Here is an 18,462-nt window from a genome sequence, read left to right on the forward strand (position 1 = left end):
CCCAATTGGTAATTCCCCAGCTTCGTCATAACGGTCTGTGCTCCGCCGCAAAACGCGTCACCGAAATAAAGTCGCGTAAAGTGCAAGTGGTCACCGAACTTGCCAAAATGCAGGAGCGACCGCCGACCACCTTCAGCAAAGCCTCACGACTCGAAATGCAATCTGCACCCACGACCTGAACAGAAAAGTCTCTTTCTAGTTCCCCTTCTGGGCTCTCGCTAGGCATGTAATTATTCATGGCGTCCTCCCAAAAGAAGCAACAGACTCTGTCTTCTTTCTTCAAGAAACCCTCTCAGCCTCCGTCTTCCCCTGTTCCACCTGTGGTCTCTCGTGACCTAGATCATGACGACGACGACGATGATGTTGTGAAGCCAAGCTCCAAGAGGCGAAAATTCACACCTGCGAACGGCGAGCTGGTCAGCCCTCCCCTCCTAGATGCATCTCCAGCCGACCTCAATAGAACTCTCAGACCTGTGGTGGCAAATGGCCATAAGTCGATTGCTACATCCTCACCATCTGATAGGACTTCTAGATATGTCTTCGACTCCTCGCCTCTTCAAGAAAACCAGAACGACACCACAGTAGACAGCTTTGAACAGAAGAAGAAAGACGAACTCCATCTCAAGTTCGTCAGGAAGTTGGGCAAACCCGACAGCATTGCAGATATTAAGAGACGCAACCGCTTTTTAGAGGATAACTTTGAGGAGCAAGATGACGAAGCCGACAGCGATGCTGCGGAGGAACGACCCAAGCCAATTGGCAAAGCAAAGCCTGCCAACAAGAAATCTTCCACAAAGTTGACGCCTATGGAGAAGCAGGTCATTGATATCAAACAAAAGCACATGGACACCCTCCTCGTGGTTGAAGTTGGTTATAAATTCCGCTTCTTTGGCGAAGATGCTAGGGTGGCCGCAAAAGAACTCGGTATTGTCTGCATCCCAGGCAAATACCGGTTTGACGAGCATCCATCCGAGGCCCATCTCGATCGTTTTGCTTCTGCGAGTATCCCGGTCCATCGTCTGCATGTCCACGTCAAACGCCTCGTATCCGCCGGTCATAAAGTTGGAGTTGTCCGACAACTCGAGACCGCTGCACTCAAAGCGGCTGGTGACAATCGCAATGCCCCTTTTGTCCGCAAATTGACAAACCTCTACACTAAAGGCACCTATATTGATGATATCGAAGGACTTGAAGAGGCTAACAGAGCCAGTCCAGTCCCGCAGTCTCCCTCTACTGGATTTTTGTTGTGCCTAACAGAAGTCAATGTCAAAGGCTACGGCAACGATGAAAAAGTTCACGTGGGAGTGGTGGCCGTTCAGCCTGCTACTGGTGATGTTGTGTACGACGACTTTGAAGATGGCTTCATGCGCAGCGAGATCGAAACTCGACTTTTACATATTGCACCATCGGAGTTCCTGATCGTGGGCGAGCTCTCTCGTGCTACAGAAAAACTCGTTCAGCATCTTTCAGGCAGCAAAACGAATGTCTTTGGTGACAAAATCCGCGTGGAAAGAGTCTCGAAAGACAAGACTATGGCAGCGCAAGCTCATAGCCACATTTCCAGTTTCTACGCTGATCGACTTAAAGACGCTCAGAGCGACTCCACTAAAGCCAGCGGAATCTTCGATAAGATCTTGGGTCTGCCCGAAAATGTGTCCATCTGTCTGTCCGCTATGATCAAACATCTCTCAGATTATGGCTTGGAACATGTGTTCCAGTTGGCCAAGTATTTCCAACCATTTTCAGCCCGTTCACATATGTTGCTCAATGGCAACACCTTGACAAGCCTTGAGATCTATCAGAATCAGACAGACTACTCGACGAAAGGCAGCTTGTGTTGGATGATGGATCGGACGCAAACAAGGTTCGGTGGCAGACTTCTGCGTAAATGGGTTGGCCGCCCGTTACTTGACAAGCAGATCATTGAAGATCGACTCAATGCGGTTGAGGAACTGAACGATCCGGCGAAGTCAGTAGACGTTGAGAAGCTCAGACGTGTACTCTCCAGCTTAAGGACCGACCTCGAGAAAAGCCTGTTGCGGATTTACTATGGGAAGTGCACCAGACCTGAGCTCTTGAATGTCTTGCAATCATTCCAGATGTTGTCTGGAGAATTTGCCCACATTACAGGCGCAGAATCTACAGGATTTCGCTCTACGCTAATCTCAGAAGCACTCACCCCCTTGCCGCTCATCCTGACCGAGGTAGTCAAATACTTGGACATGGTTAATCTCCATGCCGCCAAAGAGGATGACAAATACAACTTCTTCCAGGAAGAGTTCGAGACCGAAAAAATCACAGAGCACAGATTCGGCATCATTAGCGTCGAGCACGATCTTGACCAATTCCGAGGTACTGCGGCAGAAAAACTGGGGAAGAAAGCTCCCGTCAAGTATGCCACCGTTGCCGGTATAGATTATCTGATCGAGGTTGAGAACAGTTCGGCGACTATCAAAAAGGTCCCTGCATCGTGGGCAAAGATTTCTGGAACCAAGAAAGTTTCCCGCTTTCATCCACCCGAGGTTGTCAAATTGATCAGGGAACGGGACCAACACAAAGAGAGCCTTGCCGCTAATTGTGACGCGGCTTATAAGAATCTCCTGGCTGACATTAGCAACAATTCCTACCAACGTCTCAGGGACACGATCCAGTCTTTGGCAACATTAGATTGCCTTCTCTCTTTGGCCAATGTCGCCTCTCAGCCGGGATATGTCCGCCCAAGGTTTACCGATACAACGGACGTCGACATAGCTGGCGCTCGCCATCCAATGGTGGAGCAGTTGCTCATCGACGCCTATGTACCCAACAACGTCAATCTCTCCCAAAGTTCAACACGCGCCCTTCTCGTCACTGGTCCGAACATGGGTGGGAAATCCAGCTACGTCCGCTCAGTGGCTTTAATTGTCATCATGGCGCAAATTGGATCGTTTGTTCCGGCCGACTCAGCAAGCTTGGGTATCTTGGACGCTGTGTTCACGCGAATGGGTGCCTTTGACAACATGATGTCAGGCGAAAGTACATTCATGGTGGAACTCAGCGAAACGAGCGACATTCTCAAGCTCGCAACTGATCGAAGCTTAGTGGTCTTGGACGAGCTCGGGAGAGGAACGAGTACGCACGACGGAGTTGCTATTGCTGCTAGCGTGTTGGACTTTTTGATCCGCGAAAAGAAATGTCTAACTCTATTCATCACACACTATCAGATGCTTTCGCGCATGGCTGATGGCTTCTCAAATGGCGAACTGAAAAATGTTCATATGCAATTTACAGAAGACAGGGATGGGGATGGCGAGAAGGTGACATTCCTGTATGAGGTGGGCGAAGGAGTTGCGCATCGAAGCTACGGATTGAATGTGGCAAGATTGGCCAATGTCGGTGAAGGGGTTATCGATCTGGCTAGGGAAAAGAGTCGCGAATTGGAAATTGAGACGAAAAAGAGACAGCTGGCTGCTCTGGCTGGTTGGCTGACCGAAGAGAACGGAACAATGGAGAATAGGCTTGACGCTCTAGTGGAGGGCATCGACGTCTTGTGAATTCAAGGTTATTTTCCTGCACGAAGCGCAGACAAGGAACATGAGCAATCGCACGACTGTTGAATATTGCTGTATTAGCCTCATGGGCAAACCACATTGCGTGATTTGGACCCAAGTATCCATGCAATTGATTGTATTCAATCTGCTCATAGAATCCATTTGGTCTACCATCTGGGTAGCCGCATTACACTACATAATGGCTGTAGTCCAAACCGACCAGCCTATCATCTACCATTCCTGATTTGCCTATTATCAGCACAGGCAGGTTCTCAGCCGTAAAAGGGAACCAACCGGGGTTGGACTGATGGATGGCAATGGTAGAGACTGTAAAAGGCCTAAGGACAAAAGCCTTTCAATAGCTCTAAGTAGGGGATTCCCCCACACATGTCGCAAGATCGTGCCAGTGAGGGCTCCCCTCCAGACGGCATCAACACATCCATATACGTTTCGTAAAGGATACAAGACCATTCATCATCAGAGATCTCTCATATCCAGACCGCCTTCTTGGATAATATTGTCCTGTGCATTCGGAAGTCCAATGACTGCGATTCCAGCGGGGATTCTAGAGGCGCGGGCATTGAAACAAGCAAATACCACCAGCTTGGACAAAGCAGGACAACTCTTGAAAATGCCTGACATGACCACGTCGTCGATTTGGGTGACAAAACTGAGGTCGACGTCGCTCAGAAACGGATATTTCTTAACTCCGTCAAAGGTAGCAAGGAGAGCGGCATGTGAGATGTGTCGATCGGCTTTGAGATTCAAACTGTGAATCTTGTCGCCGGAATGAAGCATCAAGGATTGTAATCCTTGGTCGCCAAAGCCAATAGGTGCATCTTCTGGTCCGTCTGGTCGCATGTTATCGATGTCACGGTTGTCTGAGAGATCTGCGTAGGACAATGGTGGGATGACGGAGGTGCCTCCAAAGAGCTCTGAGAAGGCTTGGTCGGAGACAGTGCTGCTACCCGTGATTCGCAGTTTGGATAGGTTTTTGCAGTTGTCTCTGATAGCGTTGATGACTGCGTCATCGAGTTCTATGTAGTCCTCCAGACAGAGGGTACGAAGATTTGGTCCAAGTGACGTGACGAGGCTAACGAGGGATGTCGGTGATGTGTCTTGCTGGGCGACGGCAAGTGTGAGATGTTCGAGTTTTGAGAGGTTGGCGAGGTGCTTGATCGATGCCTCTGTCATGTGTGAACATGATCTCAGCTTGAGGCGTCGTAGATTGGGACAGTGCTTGACAATCTGCTTGACAGTGTCGTCTTTGAATGAGTCGTTCAACTCGGACAGCTTGAGGCTTTCGAGATTTGGGCCAAGGGCAGCACATAATTTGATCCAAGACTCGTCAGAGACCAAGTTGGCGGCACCCATTTGAAGGTGACGGATCTTCTTGCATTTGTCGGCCATGTACTCAATGACGTTATTTTTCAGCTGTCCTGCAAATCGAAGGTTGACCGTTTCAACATTTGGCATGAATGCGAACATCTTTTGAAAGTCTTCTGTTTCAAGTTTGCCGCAGTCGTAAACAACAATGCGATCACCGTCTGACCGGAGGAAGAGTTCAAGCACGCGAGGGGTGATGACTCGCTGTTTAGACAAGATTTGGCTGAGACGGTCCATAATATTCTGAGGCATGTCTCCGAATTCGTCGATATCGTGAACCACGTTGGCGACCCGTCTTACGCAGACCTCGACAAGGCTTTTGGCACCGGGCTTCACGTCTCCCATCATGCGATCACTTTCGGTCTGTCTCCGCCGGCCACGAGGAGCAGCAGCCTTCTTTTTCTTTGCCAATGCCTCTTTCTTCTCATCATCTTTCATTTCTTTGGAACACTTTCCACAAAGAAGGCCGCCCAGGAGTCCGGTCTTGCTGTATGGTGTGACAGTGAATCTCTTCTTACATAGCTCACAATTCTCAAATTGTCCGGGCATTGGCACTGCTTTGGCCATCATATTTCGGGCTATTGCATCGTCATCAGAAGCATCGACATCGCCTCGTGCCTTTTTGTCGAACTTGCGTCGTTTGAACTCCTTGCTCTGCTTGATCTTAAGCAAAGCCTTCTCTTCCTTGCGTTTCCGCTTTTGACGTTCGGCGAGATCGACATCATCACCGTCCTCCTGACTTTCATTTTCTTTGTCTTGACTGTCTGCAGCCGCCTCTGCATCTGCCTGTTCCTGTGCTTCTCTAACACGTCTCTGATAGTCTTGGTGGATCTGTTGGGCAGATATGTTATGGGCCGCGAGAAAGTTGGTCAATGCAGACTGAGGCCCTCTTATGGCATTAGCAGCAGCAGGATCTCGATTATTGCGTCTGGTAGACCTGGTACACTTAGGACATGGAATTTAGAATAGGGTCAGAGGCTTACATTTTTTCATGCCCGTGCTAGGCCGGAATTCGGTGGGAAATGCAGATGTAGTAGTAATGGGCAAAGAGGTTGAGATGCTTAGAGGCGCTGATAGGTGGTCAGAAAAGCCAACAGGCTCACCGGATTGTCGATGCCACTAGAGAGTGATGATTGAGAGGAGGTGACAGCGAATACTGGGTGACAGCAGTCAGGTGGGATGTCATCTGGGAAGATGAAGTCAGTACAGGAAATCTTTCCATGGACCCGCTAAACGGATGCCAAGAAAAGCACTTTACGCGTGAATGGGTTTGACTCCACGCGCCTTCCCATCCGATAAGGGCTCCCAAAATCCAGGCAGCAAACGCGCTAATGACAAGACTAGGCTTAACCGAGAGGTCCATTCGCAGTCTGATTCGTTGCCCTTCGTTAGAACCCTGGTCCCCTCCTTCCCGATCTTATTTCTCCATCCTGGGGCGCATTTCTCCATCGAGCCTCGATCTCAAAAACTCTCGGGCCCCTCGAGTTTTGCAGTCATGACTTGTTGTCCTGTTTCCTAGCCAGATACACCAGTTGACAAGGACATCGACATTCGCCATGGCTCCGAGAGGACGGCCGAAGAGGCTGTCTACAACCCAGTCTACACCTTGTAAGTCTCCTCCCTTTATGTCCCTCGAAAAAGTCTTGTTGTCTGACATTCGTCCTAGCAACCTCGAAGATCGCCACTCCAGATACATCGGTTCCCCCATCCAGTGTCCCTTCCAGGAGAAGTACTAGAAATATGAAAACAACCATTGAGATACCAGACTCTGATGAGCCTGAACCGATTCAAGCACAAACCGGAAGTAGTGCAGGTCCTATCTTCCAAGGAGTTTTCCTCCCAAACCCACCCTCAGCGGCTTCTCTATTTCGAACCATCACGGCTCCATCTTCCATCTCAGATTCTCTTGAATCTTCCAATTATGATACACCTGCCACATCCACTGTGCCTACTCCTGCCTTGGCCGATCAGAAGAACTCTAGAACCAGAAATGGCGCCACAGCTCGTGCATTGGAGCTGAAGTCGTCTGACTTTGCTCTCGGACCCAGAAACAATAACAAGCGTAAGAGATCAGAATATGATGAAGATCTCATCGATGCCCAAGCACTGGCTTCCGCCGAATTGGCTGCAAAACTCCAAGCCGAGGAGTACAACGTCGATTCTGACGATTCTGACTCGACCCCATTATGGTCAAAGCGACCTAGGCTGGCTACAAACACCATCACTGGTCTAGATAGCCGCGATGATGACATTCCCATGCCATCTAGGACTAAGGCCCGAGCTACGAGCCGCCAGCAAGACCGGCCTCTAACTCTTCAAGAGATTATTGACCAGGATGACAGTAGTGATGATGATATTCCATTGTCCTCAAGATCGAAGGCTCGAGCCACAAGACAACAATCAGCAAAGGGCAAAATGCGAATGGTCGAGTCTGACGCCTCGTCAATTCTCAGTGACGTTCCCGACAGCGACGAAGATTCGGATGATGCTGAGGACTATTCGATGCTGGGCACAGAGGATTCAGATGTGCAAAGCGTTGGGTCCGGTATGATAGCTCATACCCAGCACACCACCCGTCAAGTCCAACAGGCCAGATCAGTGCGCCGGAGACACCGTGACATATCTCGCCAGGATCATGAGCGGAAGAGGCTGGAAAAGGCGCACCCAGAAATCGTCACCATGTGGGATGATCTGAAGAATATCTCTCCTATCAAGCCTGTGCAAGCTATTCAACCCGATGGAATTAGCAGAAAATTGAAAAACTTCCAGCTTGAAGGTCTTGATTGGATGGTCAAACAAGAACAGTCCAGATGGAGGGGAGGATTACTCGGCGACGAAATGGGCATGGGCAAAACCATTCAAGCTGTTAGTCTGATCATGTCGGATTGGCCCGCTAAAGAGCCTACGCTGGTCATAGTACCACCAGTCGCTCTTATGCAGTGGCAAGCAGAGATCGGAGACTATACCAGTGGCAAGCTCAAGGTCCTCGTCTACCACGTCTCTGCCAACCCCAAATGCAAGTTGCTCACCAAGAAGGATCTTAAGAAGTACGACGTCATCATGGTATCATACTCTGGCCTCGAGTCCATGTTTCGCAAGCAGCACAAAGGCTGGAATAGAAATGATGGGATTGTCAAAGAGGACAGCATTCTGCACTCGATCAAATACCATCGTCTCATTCTGGACGAAGCACACAGCATCAAATCGAGGACTGCCAGCGTTGCAAAGGCCTGTTTTGCCCTCAAAGCAGATTACAAGTGGTGCTTGTCCGGCACTCCAGTGCAGAACCGCATTGGCGAGTTCTTTTCTCTGCTTCGATTTCTCGAGGTCACCCCATTCGCCTGTTACTTTTGCAAACAATGTGCCTGCAAGCAACTGCACTGGTCACAAGATGAGCAAAAGAAGTGTAATACTTGCAAGCACAGCGGCTTTAACCACGTCTCTGTCTTCAACCAGGAAATCCTCAATCCTATCACAGGCAATGAATCGCATAAGCGAAAACAAGGTCTCGAAAAGTTACGCTTGATCACTGACCGCATAATGCTACGGCGCATGAAACGAGATCATACATCATCCATGGAACTACCACCCAAGGACATTATCATTCATAATGAATTCTTCGGCGAGATCGAACGAGACTTTTCTCAGAGCATCATGTCCAACTCTACCCGCAAGTTTGACACATATGTTTCCCAGGGTGTTATGCTGAACAATTATGCCAACATCTTTGGCCTGATCATGCAAATGCGACAAGTTGCCAATCACCCCGACTTGATTCTGCGAAAGAATGCTCAAGGTGGACAAAACGTTCTCGTTTGTTGCATATGTGACGAGCCTGCCGAAGAAGCCATTCGATCTCGCTGCCGTCATGAATTCTGTCGCCAGTGTGCCAAGTCTTACGTGCAGTCATTCAGTGGAGGCGGCGGAGACGCTGACTGCCCACGATGCCACATTCCACTAGCCATTGACTGGGATCAACCTGAGATCGAGCAGGACGAGGAGAATGTCAAAAAGTCATCCATCATCAACCGAATTAAAATGGAAGATTGGACCTCGTCCACCAAAATTGAGATGCTCGTTTACGATCTCTACAAGCTTCGTAGCAAGAAACAGACGCACAAGAGCATTGTGTTTTCTCAATTCACTTCTATGCTACAGTTGGTGCAATGGCGTCTCCAGAAATCTGGCTTTAGCACAGTCCTTCTCGATGGCAGCATGAGTCCAGCTCAACGCCAAAAGTCAATCGACTATTTCATGAACAACGTCGACGTCGAGGTGTTTCTTGTATCACTCAAAGCTGGTGGAGTCGCTCTCAATCTCACCGAAGCCAGCAGAGTGTATATTGTCGATCCGTGAGTTGCCCCTATTATCTTGTGATACGCCAATGACTAACCAAATGTTTCTTAGATGGTGGAATCCTGCCGCGGAATGGCAATCAGCTGATCGTTGTCACCGAATTGGTCAACGCCGACCTTGCGTCATCACCCGTCTTTGCATTGAAGATTCAGTTGAGTCGCGAATGGTTCTTCTTCAAGAGAAGAAAGCAAACATGATCAACGGCACGGTTAACAACGACCAAGTTGCGCTTGACAAATTGACACCAGAGGACATGCAATTTCTATTTCGTGGAACTTGATGAAAGTCGGAGCCCCGACTTCGACTTCTGTCAGGGTCCTTTGTATCTTGTGACGATTTCATTCGGACAAGTTTTGCTTCTGCGAGGACAACGATGGATATTATGATGGAAGCCTCAACGTGTACCACAGTTTGGTGTCACAAGGAATGAATGGTGTGCTACGATACTACGAGAAACTGAGCACTGAGCATGAAATCAGTACCAATCAGGTTTGGTGCTGCGAGGGAGGAGCTTTTGATTAACAGCATTTTCTATTGGCATGGATACTGTATATTATACCGTCCAGGTGGTCTTGGTTTTTGTGTTCGTGATGGAAGTCATTGAACATCAGAGCAAGGCACCACGTTCGGGGAGGGGCTGACAAGTGGCTAGAGCATTTTCCTTGAGGTGTAGTGCTGTTGAGATACCAACTTAGGGAGGACACCGGAGCTTATACATCAGCAACATCGCACTGGAGAGAAGTGCATAGGGCCTCAGGGCACTGGAAAGGCAAATGTGGATAGCATACAGAACATCCAACACGATGACATGATTTTATACCTTGGGCATAGCCTGTAAATGCTTTTATTCTTCATGTGTGATGGCTGGACAAATTTGTCTCTATGTTTGGGAATGAATAAACCCAAACCACCACCTCAGCAATGCATTGTCTTATCGATCATGTCAACCTGATTCGCGTCAAAACTGGTCGGTCAGTCTATGGAGATCGATGTGTGATGACCAAGCCGTAGTCCAGCTTTTCGAGAGGTATATCAACCCCTCGTCATCGTCTTTATTGCCATGAGCGGGATGCTGCTTGCAAACCACTCATGCAATCCTGAAGTCGCAACCACAGATCTGCCCGTGGACTCGCGACAATCCGGGATCCATAGCCCGGATAAAATGCGGTTTCCGTCGACGGGCGATGTCTCGTATCTCTGCTTGGTATTCAGTGCACTCCATAGCAGAAACCAATATCGTCAACGTCCTGGATCAGAAAATCGATCGAGAACAGCTCAGTACGCCGAGGCGGTGGAACCCTCATTGCGCTCGACCAAATCACCGACTCCAAGACTCCTTCCCACCTTAACCTTGACCATCTTCTCCTTCTTCCCATCAGCACCGTCAACATCCTCTCCATCTTCACCTTTCTTGTTTCCCAAAGAACCCACCGCATCACCTTCATCAGCCTCATCCTCCTCCGGAGGAGCCTTGATCTGCAAGGACTTCAAGTCCATTTTCATGGCATATGCATCCTCACCATCCGCGTAGTATTTACTCTCGACCTTTTCGACCTCGAAGCCTAGGGTGTCGCGATACAGATGCAATGCAGCAACATTGGACATGCGCACATGGAGACTGACGTAGTCGGCGTTAAAGACCTCGGCCATGGCCCTTTGACTCATGCGCATCAGTTTCTCTGCGATCCCCAATCGTCGATGTGTCCTCATCACACTGAGACTCGTGATATGTCCGTGTTGTATCCCGTCCGTCGGCTCCTCCTCCATCTTGGCTAGCACATACCCGACCACCTTCGGGTATGACGAGAGCTTGCTGTTGGGGCCTCGTACGACGGCCACGAACGACAGTTGTGGCCATGTCAGGGCATGGTAGAGATAGTATTTCAGAAAATAGTTCTCGGGAAGGTTCGACAGGTTGCATTGTTGGATCGAGGGGAGGAGAGAAATGTGTGATGGGTACGACGACACCGGGACGATGTCGACCATTTTGGAAAAGTGTAAGGGTTCGTAAACGGGGTTTATGGTGGGTTCGGCAGCGTTGAGTGAGACAGGTGGTGCTGACTGGGTGTGTTAAGTCGAGCTCGTCGGGCTAGATAGAATATTAATTACTGGGATGGGATTCAAAGAAAGGTGAACAGGCTGATGATCATGCGGGATGTAATTATTCTTTGGAGAAAGAAATCAGAGAGGAGCAGAATGACAGAATGACTGGAATGACGTGTCATTTGATTCTCGAGTGCAACCCCAAGTTACGTCCACACGTTTTTCTCATGTCTAGAATGATATTGCGCCTTGAGGCGAGAACAGTCTATGTTAGGCTTTCCACTGGTAACTAACACTTTACAGCCAGGGGCTAAGTGCCCTCAACCAAAACCCATCGCCATGCTCAGGCAATCGACATTTTCATACCGCCATTGGCGCAGATGACACTCCCTGTGGTCCATCCACTTTCCTCTGAACAGAGCATGCCCACCACACCAGCAATCTCATCCGTGAACCCAGGCCGCTTTCCACCCATGCCCTTCCTAACAATATCATCATATTCTTGCGGATCGCCACCAGCACGGCTTTTGACGGCCTCCTCGCCATGATAGTCCATCAATGGCGCTGCATCAACGAATTTCTGGTTGGTCTTCCAGAATTCCTCCCCAGCTTTACTGTACATGTCTCCCCAAACGGGACCTGGATTGATGGCATTGACCGTGGCATTCTCAGCCAGCTCTCGTGCCCAAACCCGTGTCATAGCTTCCAACGCCGCCTTCGTACCTGCATATATCGACTGTGACTCACAGCCCAGGGCGGAGGACACGCTTGAAACATTGACGATCCGTCCTGATCGATCCTGGGGAAGGTAGGGTTGAAATGCTTGTACCAGAAGCAATGGGGCCAAGACATTGACATTATATTGTTGGTGAAACTGTGTTTCTTCGATGGGACCAAGTTTTGGGTCGTTCAATGATTTGTTGCCTGCGATTCCTGCATTATTGATGATGATATCGACTTGGAAAGCGCCACTCCGTGGATGGGAAAAGTGATTCTTGGCGGTTGCGAGGATATGAGGTGCTGCCCTACTAGGGTCGGCAAGGTCGGCCTGGACTGGTATGGCGATGATGTTGTGCTCGGTGGAGAGCTGTGAGCAAAGAGCTTTGGTGGGTTCGGTGGACGAGTCAGATGTGTAGACTAGGAGAAGGTTACAACCTTTGGCGGCGAGGTTTTGGCTTATGGCTGCTCCGATTCCTGTAGGATGTTGAGCATGGCGATGGTGCCTCGAGAGGTTAAAGTACTCTCTTACCTCTGGACCCGCCAGTAACCACCCCGAATTTGCCCTCGTGTGGTCGATATGCTTTCTCTCTAGGCACGTTGGTTGACGAGAAGCTGCGTGAACTACTTCCTGGTTGGCCGGCCATTGTTGAAGGCTAGTGAGAAGATGATGTTCCTGGGTGGTTATTGGGGAATAGAAGGTTCGACAGGTTGAGGTCTTGACTCTCAATTGATTCTTTTTCAAAATCCAGTCCTTCCTACCTGAATGTATACTGTTCAAACGTCAAATGAACCGAGTTGGCTGTCATCAAGTCGTTTTATTATCCAAGACATCGAGGGGCAAGACCTTACAAGGACCAAAAGTGGATCGAGGCGCGGGGAAGGAACACATGTGGATTATGGCAGGCGCGAGGCGTTAGTAGCCACGTAGGGTTTATTTGGAGAGGAAGGTGCGTCCCATGTCAGCGAGCGTGTCATTCTTGCATTATTTCGCCATATCTCATGTTTATTAAAATGTACTTCATACTCTCACTCTCATAACCACCACGCTCTCCCCCCTTGACGGCGCTTCCTATTCAAAGCAGCATATGCGTCCATGGACTTTCTCAAGTCTGCCGCTGCTTTTGCCATCGCCAAATCCTCCTCCTTCCCTGTCACCATTGGCGATAGAGTCGACTTTGCAGATTCAATATGGACTCTTCACAATGGGATCAAAAAAGTAATTATCCTGCCAACACCTTCCAAGACACTTAATTGACCTGCCTTCCAGGATGACAACTCTCCCTGCTCCTTGTTTACATTTGACATTAACGCCAACAAGGCTCGTTTACCCCTTGCAAAGAATGCTGCTCGGAAACTGCGGACTCTTCGTCACCCTGGTGTCATTCGGGTCGTTGACGTAATCGAGAACGACACTCATATTTATATAATCACCGAACGGTTGGCACCATTGAGCTGGCACGTCAAGCGCAAGAGTTTGAGCGAAGAAACTATCAAATGGGGTCTGTACTCGGTCTCATCAACCCTCAAGTTTATCAACACAGACGCGGCCTCTGTCCATGGAGCTGTCCGAGTCGCTTCAGTGTTCACGAGTGAAAGTGGAGAGTGGAAACTTGGTGGCTTTGAAGTCTTAAGTTCTATGAATGAGGATGACGCCATAATATACACTTATGCCACACTTCTGCCCGATGCAAATCGATATGCCCCTGCCGAGGTGGCAAGCGGCGGCGGTTGGTCTGACATCAAGAGGAATCCGCTCGGCGCTCCTGACGCTTATGGCCTTGGAATCCTTGTTTTTGAGGCGTTCAACGGCAGTTTTATGGGCTCTGATCAACTCGCTCAACCTAGAAGCATTCCCGCCAACATGGTCCAGAGTTACAGGAGACTAGTGAATGCCAACCCGAAGCTGAGGCTCACCGCCAGCCAATTCGTTGATCAAGGGAAGAAGCTTAATGGCTTCTTCCAGACTCCGCTGATTCATATTACTGAAGGCGCCGAGAGCCTGGGTTTGAAAGACGAGGAAGAAAGGGACGAATTCTTAAGGTACGGACCCGCCACAAGATACCTAAATTCGACTAACACGCGACAGGGAACTCGACGAACTGACCGATGACTTCCCGGAGGACTTTTTCAAGATGAAGATCTTGCCCGAGTTGCTCAAATCAGTCGAGTTTGGTGGTGGTGGTCCCAGCGTCTTCGGTGCTATCATGAAAATAGGCCTCAAGATGTCTGATGACGAATTTGAAGCCCGGCTTGCTCCTCTCGTTCTTCGCCTATTCGCCAGCCCAGATCGAGCAATGAGAGTCTGTTTACTAGACAACCTTCCCATCATGGTGGATCGAATCTCCACCAAGGACATCAACAGCAAAGTCTGGCCTGCCATGACGTCGGGATTCACAGACACTGCTCCTGTCGTCAGGGAGCAAACTGTCAAAGCCGTCCTCGCCGTGATCTCAAAACTGTCAGACCGAGTCATCAATGGTGAACTCCTTCGGTTCCTGGCCAAGACCGCTAATGATGAGCAACCCGGTATCCGCACCAACACGACCATTTGTTTGGGCAAGATTGCTAGGAACTTAGGCGTCGGTTCTCGAGCAAAGGTCCTAATGGCTGCATTCTCACGCGCCCTTCGCGACCCCTTCGTCCATGCGCGTAACGCCGCCCTGCTTGCCCTCAATGCGACCGTGGACGTTTTCAGTGACGAAGACTGTGCTACCAAGGTCCTTCCCGCATTGTGCCTGTCCTTGATCGATAAGGAGAAGATGATTCGGGATCAAGCAAACAAGTGTTTCGATACCTATCTGCAGAGAGTACGAAAGTACGCTGTTACGCTGCCAGATACCATCATTCCCCCAGAGCCTCCTGCTGGGAATCCTGCTGCACCTGCGCCAGCTCGTATTGGCAACCAGAGTGATAGTGGTTGGACTGGCTGGGCCATCTCCTCTTTTACAAACAAGATCACGAGCGCACGAGGTGATATGGCATCCGCCACACCAAATGGAGCACTTGTGCCACAAACTCATTCTACTCCTGCTTCTGGACGCGCAACACCCACTATCAATCGTACTAGCGAGAAGCCCGCTGCTAATGTCTCACGGTTGTCAACGTCACAGATCCCGATGACATCCACCTTCCAACCTGCAGATGATGTCGAGCAGCTCGAAGAAGATACTCTCGATGCATGGGGCACAGTCGACGATGATGGTGACAATTTCTTCGACGCGTCACCGGCCGCTTCCAAGACTTCGGCGCCGACTACAGCATCTGTCCCCTACGATGATGGTGGTGAACCTGATTTTGCCGGGTGGCTCGCAGCGCAATCGACGGCCAAGCAGAAGAAAGTGTTGCCCAAAGGCCTCGCCAAGCCTTCAGCCTCTTCTGGTGCAACTCTCGATGTAAGGCCACCGGGTCCAGCAAGGAGTATCTCTGCTGGAGCGAATTCCAACCCTCTTGGTGGCAAGAAAGCGGTCACAGCCACCACCAGTAGAGCTACCACGAGTACAAAGGTGGTGAAGAAAGAGTTACCCAAGCCTAAACAGCCAGAACCCAGTGAGGACGATTGGGGGGACGCTTGGGATTAAGTTTGATTGTCCCTTTGTGAAAGTCACAGAACCGGGCTCTAGTACTAACCTTCAAATTGGACCACATGAGTAGACTCGTGTGGTAAAAGGCGATTTCACTCCCTCCTCTAAGCTTAAAGGGACCCTCACCGCTGCGATCAACTATTCGAGCAAGACTTCACCCCACAATATGTGATGACCGCTCCATCGCGGGCGCAGACACGCTTCACCTCTAAGCACATCACAGTCATGTTGTTTGTCGCTCCAAACAGTCAGAGATGTGACACATGTCAATAGGAGAGAACATGTTCAACGACTCATCTTTTCTTGCAAGCGATCTCATTGATAGTCACACTTCATTCTCATCGAAGATCCTCATCCTCTTCGGTATCACAAAACAAAGCCAGCCACAGCATTACGGTTGACCGCATTGTGAAGACGACTCGGCACCGTTACAACTATGTCTGCAGACGGACAGCAATGTCAACTCTCCCGATTTATCGGTAACCAGATCGATGGAGTTCCTGACGGGAGCCCATTATGTGCTCAATCGGCATCACCTGAGGATCCATTCATGGCCATGTCCAACGAAGGACCTCACCGCCCTTACCGAATCCTCCAACCTTCCCAAGAGCTCGTCTCGGTCTTCAATAGCTGCCGAATATCCTTGCAACGACAGCAGAAACAACGAATAGAAGCCGCTGCCCAATCCAAAGTCGTCCTTGATCAAAAGATTGCAATGAACATCACCAAACCCCTCGAGAAGGTTGAGTGTGGAACAGACACAGCACGATTGCAGCGGGATGCAAGAGGTGAACATGGCTGTAGAGACCAAAAGCAGCTCTGCGACCCGTTCACACCACCAGCACAACTCGGACTCAGGCCCCGAAATAATCCTAGACCATCTATGATCAGTCGCAATCAGAAAGGCGGGCTAAAGGATGCTGGGCAGATACATCAAACACCCACCCCGAGTAGTTGGAATCCAGAACTACGTCCTCCTATGACCACGAGTCCCATGGCACTATTTCTGGAGCATATTGAATTGAAAGACAACATCAAGGCTTTGACGAGCTTACTCAAATATCATCTGGGATTGAATGATGGTGAGGTCGAGTTTTTGGTTAAGATGGAAATGGCGAAGATGGAGTTGAAGGGCTGGAGGGATGGTTCTGAGGAATATGGAACGTGATGGGCGCGCAATGGCGACGACGACGATCATGGAGACATGGCTGACCAGGTCAGAAGCGCGATCAATCTACTTCACGGGAGATGTCTGGATATGGGCAGTGCCAATGATAACCAGCCATACTATGCATAGTAGCGAAATGTACTTCCTGTCAAGATGCAGCGAATGCTTCTGATATTCTTTGACAATTCAGGGCCTGGATGCTGAACCCATAGAAGACTGGACAATAGCCAGATTACCATTTTCAAGCTATTGTATTTTCCCATCCTTAACCATAGCCCTTATGACCTCGATAGTCTTTTCTACAGCCATGATAGCGACTTTCCATTCCTTTTCTCTAAATACAGCCAACTCATCCGGGGTTGCGCCCTCATGCAACCACTCAAAAGTGTAGCTGAGGTATAAGTCGTGCTCACCACCAGGGCCTTGGGAGAGGACGTTCTGGACCTTGCTGCCGTCAGGCTGGATGAACTCGACCTTCATGGGCTCGAATGAGATGCATGTTTCGTGGACAACGCGGTTTCCCTCGCGGAAGGTGACCTCACGCTCGGTGACTGGGTTGCCCTCGGGTGTGGTTGAGGTGGACAGAACCGTTGTAGCAGTAATCGCACCCCCAACAAAATCTTGTCCTGCGGCCACCTTCTTCTCCAGCGCCTTCCAGATCTGGCTTGTGGTCAGGACGGGACTTGCGTTCGCTGGATTGACCGGCGCAGTGTAGGCAATGTAGTTGGCGGGAGTTGGTGGCATGTCTTTGGAGGAGTGGTGGTGGTGGTGGTGGTGAGAGTATGTTCTGATGACACGTTTCTAGGAACGTGGAATCTCAGCTGAGGGGAAGTGGTGAGGTGGGGTGGACGGTCACGATGGTTTGGGCAAGGGATCGATAGGAGGGATGAAATGCTAGACTCTTGATAGTGTCTTGATGGCTGAACGGTGAGATTGTCCAAATGTACCTGCCTTGTCGAGAATATTTCAAATACTTCGATATGTGTGTGATCATGGAAATGTCAAGACAATAATGCTTACCGTATGTTCTTTTGGAGAAGGCTGAATGGATCAGACCATCAATAATAATGGAGATGGTGATGGACATGGATCCCTGTCAATTGTGATCTGCGGCTGATTGGATCCCTTGCGCTCAAGGTGGAACATGGAAATCCCCCGCTATAGTCAAGACCACATGCTCATGATGCTGTTGATCTGACCACAGCTGAGACATTATCTGGTCTGGTGGTAATAATCTTTGTTTGAGGAAAGGGAGATGTCAGGTCTGGAATCAAAGGGGAGGATGGAGGAGGAGGTTGATTTCTTGCCACTTAGCTACAGGCACCTACCCACCTGCCTAAAAGCATTATTCAACAAGTGACAGTCTGCCTGTGTGCCTGATTGTCGGGTGTTAGTTCAACCAAAAACGTCCACCTTTCCACATGCCGTCTCACCAGCCCAGCGGTTCAGCATTTCACCATTAGATTCATGACTTTCTTTTTGGTGTAAGATCCAAATAGCCAGGACCTCAATGCCGACCTTCACCGGGCTTTCACCTGAATATAAGCATTTATCTGGTGAAAGGGGCCGAAGGGCCAAATGACACACCGGGTCCATATCTATCAGCCAGGTGCTGACAATTCCTTGCCTAAAGCAGCCCCTCGGCCCACGTGACAGGCGCCAATAGAGGCTTGATCCG

General features: G+C 49.8%; 8 protein-coding genes across 8 annotated transcripts; 4 read left to right on the forward strand and 4 right to left on the reverse strand.

Moving 5' to 3' along the window:
• Positions 1–124: 124 nt before the first annotated feature.
• PV10_02984 (uncharacterized protein) lies at positions 125–3,533 on the forward strand (the record flags this gene model as incomplete). Its single annotated transcript, XM_016367370.1, has 1 exon — positions 125–3,533. Exon 1 carries the CDS (start codon positions 237–239, stop codon positions 3,531–3,533), a length of 3,297 nt encoding a protein of 1,098 aa, XP_016226888.1. The 5' UTR covers positions 125–236.
• A 149-nt stretch (positions 3,534–3,682) lies between these two features.
• Positions 3,683–6,102, reverse strand: PV10_02985 (uncharacterized protein; the record flags this gene model as incomplete). Its single annotated transcript, XM_016367371.1, has 2 exons — positions 3,683–5,853; positions 6,020–6,102. 2 exons carry the CDS (start codon positions 6,100–6,102, stop codon positions 4,008–4,010), a joined length of 1,929 nt encoding a protein of 642 aa, XP_016226889.1. The 3' UTR covers positions 3,683–4,007.
• Positions 6,103–6,409: 307 nt separating this feature from the next.
• Positions 6,410–10,070, forward strand: PV10_02986 (uncharacterized protein). Its single transcript, XM_016367372.1, has 3 exons — positions 6,410–6,524; positions 6,583–9,268; positions 9,324–10,070. The coding sequence occupies exons 1-3, from the start codon at positions 6,473–6,475 to the stop codon at positions 9,550–9,552; spliced, it is 2,967 nt and encodes a 988-aa protein (XP_016226890.1). The 5' UTR covers positions 6,410–6,472; the 3' UTR covers positions 9,553–10,070.
• A 13-nt stretch (positions 10,071–10,083) lies between these two features.
• PV10_02987 (uncharacterized protein) lies at positions 10,084–11,397 on the reverse strand. Its single transcript, XM_016367373.1, has one exon. The coding sequence runs from the start codon at positions 11,256–11,258 to the stop codon at positions 10,548–10,550; it is 711 nt and encodes a 236-aa protein (XP_016226891.1). The 5' UTR covers positions 11,259–11,397; the 3' UTR covers positions 10,084–10,547.
• Positions 11,398–11,558: 161 nt separating this feature from the next.
• On the reverse strand, positions 11,559–12,835 carry PV10_02988 (uncharacterized protein). The gene is made up of 2 exons (XM_016367374.1): positions 12,565–12,835; positions 11,559–12,509 (listed from the first exon to the last, which is right to left on the reverse strand). Exons 1-2 carry the CDS (start codon positions 12,677–12,679, stop codon positions 11,659–11,661), a joined length of 966 nt encoding a protein of 321 aa, XP_016226892.1. The 5' UTR covers positions 12,680–12,835; the 3' UTR covers positions 11,559–11,658.
• Positions 12,836–13,128: 293 nt separating this feature from the next.
• On the forward strand, positions 13,129–15,613 carry PV10_02989 (uncharacterized protein; the record flags this gene model as incomplete). The annotated part of the gene is made up of 3 exons (XM_016367375.1): positions 13,129–13,251; positions 13,303–14,075; positions 14,122–15,613. The coding sequence occupies 3 exons, from the start codon at positions 13,129–13,131 to the stop codon at positions 15,611–15,613; spliced, it is 2,388 nt and encodes a 795-aa protein (XP_016226893.1).
• A 439-nt stretch (positions 15,614–16,052) lies between these two features.
• Positions 16,053–16,784, forward strand: PV10_02990 (uncharacterized protein; the record flags this gene model as incomplete). The annotated part of the gene is made up of 1 exon (XM_016367376.1): positions 16,053–16,784. The coding sequence occupies one exon, from the start codon at positions 16,053–16,055 to the stop codon at positions 16,782–16,784; it is 732 nt and encodes a 243-aa protein (XP_016226894.1).
• Positions 16,785–16,888: 104 nt separating this feature from the next.
• PV10_02991 (uncharacterized protein) lies at positions 16,889–18,090 on the reverse strand. The gene has a single exon (XM_016367377.1). The coding sequence runs from the start codon at positions 17,526–17,528 to the stop codon at positions 17,031–17,033; it is 498 nt and encodes a 165-aa protein (XP_016226895.1). The 5' UTR covers positions 17,529–18,090; the 3' UTR covers positions 16,889–17,030.
• Between the last annotated feature and the right edge of the window lie 372 nt (positions 18,091–18,462).

This window comes from Exophiala mesophila (genome assembly GCF_000836275.1).
Source record: "Exophiala mesophila strain CBS 40295 unplaced genomic scaffold supercont1.2, whole genome shotgun sequence".
Classification (NCBI taxonomy): Eukaryota; Fungi; Ascomycota; class Eurotiomycetes; order Chaetothyriales; family Herpotrichiellaceae; genus Exophiala; species Exophiala mesophila.